Below are 12,752 nucleotides of genomic sequence, written 5' to 3' on the forward strand. Positions count from 1 at the left end.
GTGTGTGTGGTTGCTGCCCTTACTGTTCACTGAATGTGTGTGACTCTCACTGGTCTCAGCCTGTGTTGGTGTGTCCGCCAGGGAGTCAACACTGTCAGCCAGGTTCTCTGTACTGCCAGCAGCGTAGAAGAGAGCGCGACCTTCTTTCCCTCCTCCTCCTCCTCGAGGCTTGATCAGCTTCTTCATCCTGTCTGCTATCCAGTTGGACTTTCTACAAAGAGGAAAAGGGAACCAGGCAGGGAGGGAAGGAGAGAGAGGGAGGAAAGGAAGGAGAAACAGGAAGTGAGGGAGATGGAGAGGGGGGAAGCGAGGTACAAGGGGGGATTTGGCCTTGATGTGAATGCGTGTGTGTGTCTGCATCCAAAAACAGCCCCAGGAGTCCAGAGAAAATGCTACAAAGACCACAGCAAGGTGCTATTGAAGTGATGTGAGATCAATCCCTCAAACCTGGAACCTCTCCCACTCGACAGGCCCACCTGAAAGACCAACTGGGCTGTGCGACTCAATGCCTCCGAGACGCCATCTGACACGGCAGTCAGCCTTCACTGCTACATATAGAATCACCAGGGCCAGATGCACTAACCCACGCCTCACCATATCTCAACATCACCGTCATCCACTTCAATGGGCCACGGAGGTGTGTGTGTGTGTGTGTGTGTGTGTGTCTGTCTGTTTACTTGGTCTTGCCGGGTGTAGGCATGTTGGGCTCCAGGACTCTGTATTGATCCATAATCTTCTCCACCAGCTTCTGTTTCTCTCTGCGCAGCTCACCCAGCTTCTCCCTAGAGAGGTGGAGGTGAGCAGAGGAGGGCAGAGGAGAGGAGGGCGGAGGAGAGGTGGAGTTGAGGAGAGGAGGGCGGAGGCGAGGTGGAGTTGAGGAGAGGAGGGCGGAGGAGAGGTGGAGTTGAGGAGAGGAGGGCGGAGGAGAGGTGGAGTTGAGGAGAGGAGGGCGGAGGAGAGGTGTAGTTGAGGAGAGGAGGGCGGAGGAGAGGTGGAGTTGAGGAGGGTGGAGGAGAGGTGGACAGGGATTATTAGGAAATTAGGGAACATTTAGGCTAGGAAAGGATGGTAATCGTCGTTCCTTGGATGAGATAACAGTGTGCATATGATCCAAGTCTGTGTGTCAATACTGGGGCCAGATGTCCACAAAAATATAAAAGTAAAACCTCATATCAGTTTTTATAGCAGTTCCCATCTAGGAAAAATAAAATGCTCATCTTAGATTTAGGTTAAAAAATGCAATTGGGCATCATGTTTAAACTCGGATTACCCATAGGTTTATAGATTAGAGGCTTCAACCTGCTAAGACCTGAGCTTTGATAATGTATGCATTTTTAATTTTTCTTAGCTATTTGGGATTAGTAGAACTTGATAAGTATAATATCTAAGCATGGCACAGACAACTGTCCTCTAATAAGGACAATAGGTTTAAGTTAAGCAGAATAAAGTAATGGAAGCCTAAAACATGTCCTCATATGCGGACACAGGGGCTCAGGAGGCTATGGCTTGGTTAAGTTTAGGCATGAAGGGTTAATGAGGAAGGGACAAGGAACAGGGTTATTGGCCCACAAAAGGATAGAAAAACAACTACTGACTGGTATTCTCTCTGCTGTGAGTAGTGCTGGTCTTTCCTCTCCAAGCTCTGCTCCATCAGAACTCGGTTGTGATTGGTTAAACTCTGGTTCTGCTCCAACAGGTGGCGGTTCTCCTCCTCCATGTTCCCCTTCAGTTGGGTAAGCAGCTGTACACCCACAACCCATACACACACACAGACATCACACATCACAAATCAAATTAAATATATGTAAGACCAATTGCAAGGTGTGTGTGTGTATAATACATGCATGACTACATGAGTACAACCCTGTTTGCAAAAACATTGGGAAGCTGTGTAAAATGCAAATAAAAACAGAATGCAATGATGTTCAAATCATTGACCCTATATTTTATTGAAATTAGTATAATGACAACATTTCAAATGTTGAAACTGAGAAATGTTATTGTTTATGGAGAAATACATGCCCATTTTGAATTTGATGCCAGCAACACATTTAAAAAAAGTTGGGACAGGGGCATGTTTACCACTGTTTTGCATCACCTCTTCTTTTTACAACACTCTGTAAGCATTTGGGAACTGAGGAGACCAATTGCTGTACTTTTGAGAGTGTAATGTGTTCTCATACTTGCTTGATAAAGAATTTCAGCTGCTCAAGAGTTCGGGGTCTCCTTTGTCATATTTTTGGTATCATAATGCGCCAATTGTTTTCAATGGGTCACAGGTCTGGACTCCTTTTACTATGAAGCCATGCTGTTGTAATATGCGCATAATGTGGTTTGGCATTGTCTTGCTGAAACAAGCATATGTAGCATATGTTGCTCCAAAACCTGTATTGTCCAGCATTAATGGTGCCTTTACAGATGTGCAAGTCACCCATGCCATATTCACTATTACATCCCCATACCATCATGGATGCTGGCTTTTGAACTGTGTGCTGATGAGAAGTCGGTCTGTCTCCTCTTTAGTCCAGAGGACACATTGTAAAGTCTGACATGATTCTGTAGTTTCATAATTTCATATTTTGGGGAATTCCACTACAGAATCGTGTCTGTTTTTAATGCAGTCCCGCCTGAGGTCCCAAAAATCATGGCCATCCAAATATTGTTTTTCAGGCCTTGTTCCTTGCATACAAAGATTTCTCCAGATTCTCTGAATCTTTTAATGATATTATGTACCGTAGATGGTGAGATTCCCAAACTCTTGGCAATTTAAGTTGAGAAATTTCTTAAATTGTTGCACTATTTCCCTGAGCAGTTTTTCACAGAGTGGTGAACCCATCCCCATCCTCTCTTCTGACAGACCCATCCTCTCTGGAATGATCTTTTAATATTCAGTCATGTTACGGACCTGTTACCAATTGATCTAATTAGTTGTGTGATATTCCAACAAGTTTTTTACACAACTTTTCCAGTCTTTTGTTGCCTCTGTCCCAACGTGTTGCTGACATCGAATTCAAAGTGGGCATTTTTTTTTCAAGACACTATAGAATGTCTCAGTTTTAACATTTGATATGTTGTCTTTGTACCATTTTCTATTGAATATAGGGTTTAAATTATTTTAACATAATTGCATTGTGTTTTTATGTACATTTTATGCAGAATCCCAATAATTTTGGAAACAGGGTTATACAAGTACATGACACCCATCCCCCTGACCTGGTACTGGTTGGTAAGCCGGTCGGTACTGAGCTCCAGTCTCTGGTTGTTCTCCCTCAGAGAGTTGATCTCTCCCTCTAGCCTGGTCCTCTCCAGCTGGGCAGCACTCAGCTCCCCCCGGAGCAGCGAGCCCTGGGCCAGCAGCTCAGTCTGCACCTGGGACCACTCCTTCTGCATCCCCTGCAACCTGGGAGAGCAGAACCAGATAGGATGAGACAGGACAGAAAGACGGACAGACAGGCAGGCAATGTGTATAAAAAGTGAGTCAGGCTTCTTGCTGTCAAAGAACATACCTGTCAACTACATGGTGTAGATGCATAAATTCATAGACTAAAGAATCTTTGTTAACCTCCAGAACTAAAGTTTTGCATAAATTGTCAGATGCTTGATTAACTTCCGGGCATATTTTATCTTTTTTTTTTCAATTCAAGTTTAAAACCAACTCAGCGTAGCAACTCTTGGTGAGATCTGGAGAGTTGAAGATCAAGACATGCATCCTCCAAAGCACATCTTGCCAAGTAATTTTTGCCAAGTAATCACACTGCTTGCTTAGCTAGAAAGTACCCTCCTGCACCTGCACATTTAAAGAGAAGGCATTCACCAGCCAGCAACAACAACTGAGCCTGAAGACCCCTGACCTGCCATAAAGAGCCTCTAGATCGTGAAGGGCAAGGCAACCGTGTCTTATACCAACCCCACCAACCCTTAACAGCACTAAGACAATCCTTCACCGCTCATTGAGAGGCCCCCTGGGGCACTGTGGATATGGATTTAAACTCCTTGCCGGAATGACGCTGCTGTATTGCTAGTTAGTGACATTTTAACTCTGCATCATTCGGTTGCCGCCGGAGTTAATACCTGGTAAGAGATGATGTTGAAAGAGGAACTGGAATTAAGAGCCTCACCTCTCTATCTTTGCAAGTTGTGAGGAAGTCTGTTGGCCATTAGCCCCTCCCATGCATTCAAAAGATGCTAACAGCTGGGATTTAGTGATTTGTACAAAGCACTGGATCCACTGCTCCTTGTAATGTCATGTGTCCCGTTGTATCATGACAGGTCTATAGTAGTATTTATGTTCACTGAGTCTTTCCAGCAGTGACTGGAGACTAACTGAGTAGATCAATACATTCTATTAAATGGAATTGCTTGAAGAGAATAAGTGGCGACAAGGTTTGACCGTACCTCTCGTAGTCCCCCTTCAGTCTCTCCAGCTCTCTCTCTCTCTCTGCCTGCTTCTGCAACTGTCCCTCCATCTTCTCTTTCTCCGTCTTCATCTCTCTTTCTTTCTCCTCCAGCTGGGATTTGCGATCTAGAAGCTCTTGATACCTGAAGAACATGAAAAGACAGGGAGACAGAAATGCAGGTCAAAGTTCAGTATGGTAGAAGAGCTGAAGTTCGATGTATTACGAAGGTTGGCATGAATGATAACGCAACACTCATTGGTAATACTCATGGCTGGTTTTGTAAAGAGGTGTCAGTGGTGCCCACAGGCATGACCCCCTTCAAACTGGGTTGTTTACCTTCCCTCCAGATCCCTGTGCTGGGACTCCAGGTTTCGGTTGATGCTCCTCAGTTGCGAGTGTCTCTCCAGCAGTTCTTCTAGCTCCGCCTCCTGCCTCTGCTGCAGCACTGTCATTCGCTCGATGTCCCTTTTCAGACCCTCCGTCCGAGCTAATGCCTCCTCGCGCTCCCTGACACATACTTTAGACTCCTCCTCCAGAGAGGCACACCTGGCTTCGCTCTCGCCACATCTTGCCAGTAGTGCTGCATGCTGGGTGCTCAGGGACGCCTGCTCTACCTGTATGAGAAGGAGGGAGGTGGGCTGCTGAGAATCCAATGCTGGTTCTTTATCACTAAATATTAATCACTTCTGTTAATGGGGTTTCTGAAATCTTCATAAAATGTTCAACAGGTATTTCATGCAGAAACATTTGAGACACTGCAGACACTACAGTCTCCAAAGAGGTGAGAGGACAGCTTCAGTACAAAACTACTGGATGTACTGTGTATAAATGTATAATAGTGTGGATGATACCTGCAGCTGAGTGTTGAGAATCTGCAGGTTGGTGCACACAGAGACAGAATGCTGTTGGAGGCTGTCTATCTGCTCCCTCAGGTGGTTACAGTCTGACTGGGACTGAGATAGTTGGGAAAGCAACACCTCCCGCTCTGCGCCCATCGCTGCATTCTGAGAGGAAAGAAAAGTGATGAAGAGGTGTTTAAAAATTTAAAAATATGTGATAAGCGTATCAGCAGAATATTAAGCCCAGAGTTGTACCAGGGGGACAGGTAAAAATACATACCTTCCTCTCTAGTTCAATGAGCCGTTCACTAAGATGTTGGTCTATTTTCTCCACGCCAGCAGCAGAGGTTATGGAGATGTCATGACCCGGGTTTAATAACAGAGCTTCAGATTGCCACAGAGAAGTAGCCTCCTGCTTGTCGGGCAACCTCTGTGATTCAGGTGGGCTTTCAGTGGTGACTTTAGCAGAAAGAGCATCTCTCTCACAATTGAGAAGGTCAGCGTTAATTGTCTTCAGTTTGGCCTCCATCCTCTCCAACTCCTGCTTCAGCACGGCAATTGCATTGGAAGATTCTTGGGACAGTACCTTCTCATTGGCTAGCTCCTGTGGACAAAGGTCACATTTGTTAAGATGAATCACACCAATACACTTAAATATAGACACACAAATACAAACACACCTGAGTAAGAGAGCTGATTTTCTCCTGGGATTCTACGTTCATCAACTTGAATTCCTGGTTCTCCCTTTCCAGGCCCTGCAGTCGAGTACCCAGCTCATTCTCCAGGTCTTGTAGTTGTGAACAGAGCTCCTTGGACTGGGACAGCTCCTCACACAAACGCCTATTGAGACAGAGAGATATGAACTAGGTAAGACAGAACGCTGTAACACATTATAGGGACTATTGTCCTAACTCAGACCGGAACAGTCATCTCCTGCCCTACCTCAAACAGGAATAGTCATCTCCTGCTCTGCCTCACACAGGAACAGTCATCTCCTGCCCTACCTCAAACAGGAACAGTCATCTCCTGCCCTACCTCAAACAGGAACAGTCATCTCCTGCCATACCTCAAACAGGAACAGTCATCTCCTGCTCTGCCTCATACAGGAACAGTCATCTCCTGCCCTACCTCAAACAGGAACAGTAATCTCCTGCCCTACCTCAAACAGGAACAGTCATCTCCTGCTCTACCTCACACAGGAACAGTCATCTCCTGCTCTGCCTCACACAGGAACAGTCATCTCCTGCTCTGCCTCACACAGGAACAGTCATCTCCTGCTCTGCCTCACACAGGAACAGTCATCTCCTGCTCTGCCTCACACAGGAACAGTCATCTCCTGCTCTGCCTCACACAGCAACAGTCATCTCCTGCTCTACCTCACACAGGACTATGACTATGTTGGATTGTCACAATAAACACCTTCTAAGTTCTGTCCCCAACCTAGTAAACAGTCTCCAACATGTTCAAAACCCATCTGCCCCCCTTACATCATCACATCCACCAGGACGTGTTGGCTCCTTGTAAAGGAGAGGATGAATTCTGTCCTTTGCCTTTACTGCCAGTCGCCTTTAGAAGCACCTGTCCTCTCATATCCGAGCTGCTGATAGATGGTTAGTTTTAAAGGCATCTAACCCACCTGTTTCCAGAGGGTTTTAAAGCGTGGCCATACTGCTGGATTTGTCTTTTTAGGTGTAGACTTTACAACTGTATATGTTTTAGAGGCATACAATTTAAAATCCGTCCCATGGTAGGTTTGAGTATATAATAAAATACTGTATAAATTAAAATTGTATATAAAAAAGAAAACAAACACTCCATAAAACAAACACTCCAGACATCTTTATAAAAAGGATTTGTGGCCCTCCATTGTATTTCAAAATCCTAAGGTGGGGTACGATTCAAAAAGTTGGCCCACCCCTGTCTTAGATGGTAGGCATACTGCTGTATATGTGATAGATGACGTCTAACACATACCGTGGGTCTTCTGTGTGTTTTAATGTTCTCCTATGTGTCTGCAGTTCCAACTTTTCTCTGGCCTTTTACTCATCAGTATCTCTGGCACTATAGATCCGGAAACTTCTGCACGTATAAGTCTGACTGACACCCGTTCTCCATGTCACAGCTCCTCGCTGTGTAGTAACTTGGGTGGCATCAGCCAGGCTAAGTCTCACTTCACAAGTTCTGTCTTTACTCACATTTTAAAAGATATAGTGTAGCACCATCCCTGCCTAATGTTTTTTGAACAGCAAAGAAAAAAAACCTACAGCTATTTGAACAAACACTCCAAAAATAAATATGAATATTTCTGTAGGTTACCTCAGGATGTATTTCACACAACTTTCTGTCTTTTTAAGATATACAGTTAGGAAATACAGTTGTGCTCAAAGGTTTGCATACACTTGGAGAATTGGTAATATATGTACCATTTGTAAAGAAAACATGAGTGAGCAGGCAAACGTCTTATTTCTTATGGTATTCACATTCAACTGTAGGACAGTCATAACAGAATGGTACAATCATAAAACAAATGATTACAAAAGAAAAAAATTAACTCACCCCTGTTCAAAACTCTGCATACTCTTTGTTCTTAATACTGTGTATTGCCCCCTTTAGCATCAATGTCATTGGGCAGTCTTTTGTAATAGTTGTCTATGAGGCCCCAAGTTCTTGCAGGTGGTATAGCTGCCCATTCGTCTTGACAAAATGCCTCCAGGTCATGCAAAGTCTTTGGTCGTCTTGCATGAACCGCACGTTTGAGATCTCCCCACAGCAGCTCGATTACATTAAGGTCAGAAGACTGTGATGGCCACTCCAGAACCTTCACCTTTTTCTGCTGTAACCACTGGAGGGTCAACTTGGCCTTGTGCTTAGGGTCATTGTCGTGCTGGAAAGGCCAAGAGTGTCCCATGCACAGCTTTCATCCAGAAGAATGCAAATTGTCTTCCAGTATTTTCTGATAACATGCTGCATTCATCTTGCCATCAAGATTCCCTGTGCATTTAGAGCTCACACATCCCCAAAATATATGCTTCACAGTGGAGATGGTATTCTGTTCACTATAGGCCTTGTTGACCCTTCTCCAAACATAGCGCTTATAATTGTGACCATAAAGCTCTACTTTGGTCTCATCACTCCAAATTACTGTGTGCCAGAAGCTGTGAAGCGTTTCAAGGTTTTGTCGGGCATATTGTAACCGGGCATTTTTGTGGCATTGGCGCAGTAAAGGCTTCTTTCTGGCAACTTGATCATGCAGCTCATTTTTGTTTATCGTCGTATTGTGCTCCTTGAAACAACCACACCATCTTTTTCCAGCGCAGCCTGTAGTTCTCTTGAGGTTATCTGTGGGTTTTTCTTTGTATCCCGAACAATTCTTCTGGCAGTTCTGGCTGAAATCTTTCTTGGTCTGCCTGACCTTGGCTTGGTATCAAGATTTCCCCAAATTTTCCACTTCTTAATAAGTGATTGAACAGTGCTGACTGGCATTTGCAAGGGTTTGGATTTTTTTATATCCTTTATAAAGTTCCATTACCTTGTTACGCAGGTCTTTTGACAGTTCTTTTCTGCTCCCCATGGCTCAGTATCTAGCCTGCTCAGTGCATCCACGTGAGAGCTAACAAACTCACAGACTATTTATACACAGATATTAATTGCAATTTAAAAAGCCACAGGTGTGGGAAATTCACCTTGTGTGTCTGTAACAAGTCCAAACATTCAAAGGTATGTGAACTTTTGATCAGGACCATTTGGGTGATCTCTGTTATCATTATGATTTAAAAAGGGGCCAAACAAATATGTGATAATAAATGGCTTTCTTTGATCACTATCCATAAATACAAGACAGTTTTTGCACAGTCATATTTTCAAAATCAATGCCAAAATTTCACATTTTCTGCCAGGGTATACAAACTTATGAGCACAACTTTTTTAAGTCTAGAACACATGGACAGCCCCAAACACTGGATTTCCTCCTTTGTGATGATTTACCAGGCCTTTACAGCAGCTGTCTTCAGTTGTTGTTTGTTCATGGGTCTTTCTGCCTTAAGTTTTGTCTTCAGCAAGTGAAATGCATGCTTGATCGGGCTGAGATCAGGTGATTGACTCAGCCATTGCAGAATATTCCTCTTTGCCTTTAAAAACTCCTGGGTTTCTTTTGCAGAATGTTTTGGGTCACTGTCCATCTGTAAATTGAAGCGCCATCCAATCAACTTCACTGAATTTGGCTGAATCTGAGCAGATAATATATCCCTATGCACTTCAGAATTCATCCGGCTGCTTCTGTCACATCATCAATAAACACTAGTGACCAAGTGCCATTGGAAGCCCTGCATGTCTATGCCATTACACTGCCTACACTGTGTTTTACAGATGATGTGGTATGCTTCAGATCATGAGCCATTCCAAGCCTTCTCACCATTCCAAGTTACTTTTTTCTTCCCATCATTCTGGTACAGGTTGATCTTAGTTTCATCTGTCCAAAGAATGCTGTCTTTTTTAGAATCTAATCAGGCCTTTCAATTCTTGACACTGTTGTCTTCCATGGACATTCAGGCCTTTTTTTGTTGCTGACCTCACCAGTGCATTATTTTCTTCTCAGAATGTACCAAACTGTTGATTTGGCCACTCTTAATGTTCCTGCTATCTCTCTGATATATTTTTATTTTGCAGCATAAGGATGGCCTGTTTCACTTCATTGAGAGCTCATTTGACTGCATGTGGTGGGTTCACAGCAACAGCTTCCAAATGTGAATGCCACACCTGGAATCAACTCCATGAAACAGCTTTTGAGTCAATTGTCCAATTACTTTTGGTCCCTTGAAAAAGAGGGGGCTACATATTAAAGAGCTGTAATTCCTAAACCCTTCCTCCAATTTGGATGTGAATATTCTCACATTAAAGCTGAGAGACTGCCCTTTAAGCCCATATTAATTATTTACCTGCCAAAATAACAGAACATGTTGTGTCCAATTATTTCCAGACCTTATTGTATGTCATCCATTTAATCCTTGTTTTAAATAGAAACATTGGGGAAGGAAGAAAAAGTGTGCTGAAAGAGCAGTGAGCCAGATTCAACTCCATGCTTCAACCTCTGGACAATCCCTCCACAGATGTTGGTAACCATAGTGAACATGTTAGTTTTGCATAGCATGGTTTATCTGCTTGTAACTTAAAACATAACTTTAAACAGCTATTTCAACAGTCTGTGTCATGTCTTGTTTGATATGCATCCTAAATAGTTTTCTGCTTATGTTTGTAATAGCCAACAGTTACAAGTTTCAGTAGACACGTTTGTTGCACCCTACATCAGGTGGAAGTGTGTAGAGTACATGGAGGAAGGAAGGGAGACTGCTGAGCCTGTATTATATCTGGAAGTATTAATAATGATTCATAAGATCAGTCATGAAATGTTTAATATAGGTCCTTATAAACCAAGTCTGTTTTTTAAGCGTGTTTTGTGGCCTTATCTAAAATGTGGGCTATTTCTACTTAATGAATTAATCATGTTTTGAGTGCCCACTGTAATTTCTCAGAATAAGATGGACATTCTGGCAGTACCTAAGTTTCCATTAAGGTCTCAAAATGCCGCCTGGAACATATCATTATAATCACACAATACAAAGAATTTAAAGAAAATATATTAAACGTGTTATTACAAAATAGTCACACTAGTAATGGTGTAATGTGACACAAAGAAATAAGAAAATGTTGTTGGGAAAATGCTAACAAGCATTTCTTGGAAGTGACTTTTCTATCAAAACTATAGTGTGGAGTGCAGGGTATTGTCTACCATGATATTGCATAATTAGGTAAACTATGTGATTAAGTTATGGTTCCATACATGTTGGAAATTCTGAGTTCTGGTTGGCAAAGCCTCCATCCTAGTGAAAGGAAACTCATAACCAAAGCCCTCTGCTCTCTTTCTACTAATTCCCTCACATCCTCAAAACAGTCAAAATTTAAACACCAACTTTGCCTAATCCTAGTACGTCCAACTAATCCGTGACAAAAACCCAAACACTGGAACTATTGCTGCTCCCTATTAACTACTGCCAAAAGCAGAAGCTTCTCTTCCTGGGGTCCACACAAAACAAGCAGTTTACACACAGAATATGTTCACTGGAGAACAAGTGCAGTTTATAGGCTGCATATCTGAATATATTGTCTTTGCTGAACTATTTAATTACATTTTAAGAGTTACTCCCGTTAAAGGTCCATTAAATGGGCTGCCAAAAAAGCCATGTGTTAAGAGACTGAAGCACTGGAAGCATTTAAAGGTCATACATGTGACATTTCTACCTCATTTACATACTAGTAGAAAGCAGTGGTAAAATCCAGTAGAGAACAACTATTCAGATAGTCCATCTAAGCTATAGATTTCTTTTTTGTTGTTGTTGATAGTTAGCATTCATATGGTTGATAACATTAGGAAAGCCTTCACATGACTCCCTCTCCTCAAGCCCTGTCATGACATCCTGTCTCGTGTGATTATTGTTTACATGACCTAAACTGTTTTTAGATATTAAGGAGCAAGTTCTGCTTGTTTACCCAGGTCACGTCCATTTATATGGGGCATACCAATATAAATGTTTACACTGGTCACAGTAATAATGTATACAGAATTAATTACATTTAAATAGCCCACATTGTAGGTGAGTTGAAACCAAAACATTTACTTTATAACATAATGGTTTATAAGGATTCATAAATTGTTATGATAAATAACCTATATATACCCTTTATAAATGCTCTGCTGTATGTAGATATTATAAAGTGCTACCTGTTTTGTCCAACATCCGGTATATTTATTTTATGTGTGTGTGTGTGTGTGTGATATACATGCAGCTCCAGATGGGTTTTCACCTGTGTTCCATCTGTAGACTACAGGCCCTCTGGTTGCTGTGTTCCAGGGCTGATGCTGTACTCTGTAGCTGCTGCCTCAGCCTTGCCACCTCTCTCTCCCTCTGCCTCTGCTCCTTCTGTTGGCTGTCCAGCTCAACCTGACACGCCTCCTTCTCCTGCTCTAATCGAGAGGCCTCCAACAGTGCCTGGTCCCGCCCCCTGTTCAAAGATTCCGCTTCCAGGGCCGCCTCGCGGAGTTCTGCTTCTAACTCCTCCTCCCTGCGCCGTGACGATTCCAGGCTCCTCCCAAGGCGCTCTAACTCCGCCTTCAGGGCTTGGGTCGTCAGCTCCAGTTGTTCACCCTGGCAACACAAGGCAGTGTTCAGGATCCCACATGCTGGTCTTACAGACGTTTGCACTGGGTCTTGTGCGGTACAGTGATGGGTAGAACAGGGTTCACCTTGCGCTGGGCAGAACGTAGGGATTCCACTGTGCTACGGAGGGTCTCTCTCTCCCTCTCCAGCGTGGCTCGTTCCCCCTCTAGAGTAGCAATGACTGAGGCCTGCATCCGCTGCAGCTCCACCTGGCTCCTCAGTCGACACAGCTCCTCCTCCATCTGAAGGCCCTCCTGCTGCAGGACCTGCAAGGCGCCAGGGAGTTTCAGAGTGACCAGAATGAC

At 43.5% G+C, this 12,752-nt stretch overlaps 1 protein-coding gene across 2 annotated transcripts in view; it reads right to left on the minus strand.

The window, feature by feature from the left end:
• ccdc88b (coiled-coil domain containing 88B) overlaps positions 1-12,752 on the minus strand; it is a 37,502-nt gene that overhangs the window by 10,669 nt on the left and 14,081 nt on the right. For both annotated transcript variants that reach the window (XM_034291684.1, XM_010898339.4), the window contains exons 15-25: positions 12,534-12,713; positions 12,095-12,435; positions 5,917-6,076; positions 5,517-5,840; positions 5,249-5,401; positions 4,734-5,011; positions 4,396-4,539; positions 3,214-3,400; positions 1,596-1,741; positions 678-782; positions 24-211 (exon numbers count right to left, since the gene is read on the minus strand). In XM_034291684.1, coding sequence (XP_034147575.1) covers positions 24-211; positions 678-782; positions 1,596-1,741; positions 3,214-3,400; positions 4,396-4,539; positions 4,734-5,011; positions 5,249-5,401; positions 5,517-5,840; positions 5,917-6,076; positions 12,095-12,435; positions 12,534-12,713 — 2,206 coding nt within the window. The remainder of the gene's footprint in view (positions 1-23; positions 212-677; positions 783-1,595; positions 1,742-3,213; positions 3,401-4,395; positions 4,540-4,733; positions 5,012-5,248; positions 5,402-5,516; positions 5,841-5,916; positions 6,077-12,094; positions 12,436-12,533; positions 12,714-12,752) is intronic.

Source organism: Esox lucius, chromosome 4 (assembly GCF_011004845.1).
Source record: "Esox lucius isolate fEsoLuc1 chromosome 4, fEsoLuc1.pri, whole genome shotgun sequence".
Taxonomy (NCBI): Eukaryota; Metazoa; Chordata; class Actinopteri; order Esociformes; family Esocidae; genus Esox; species Esox lucius.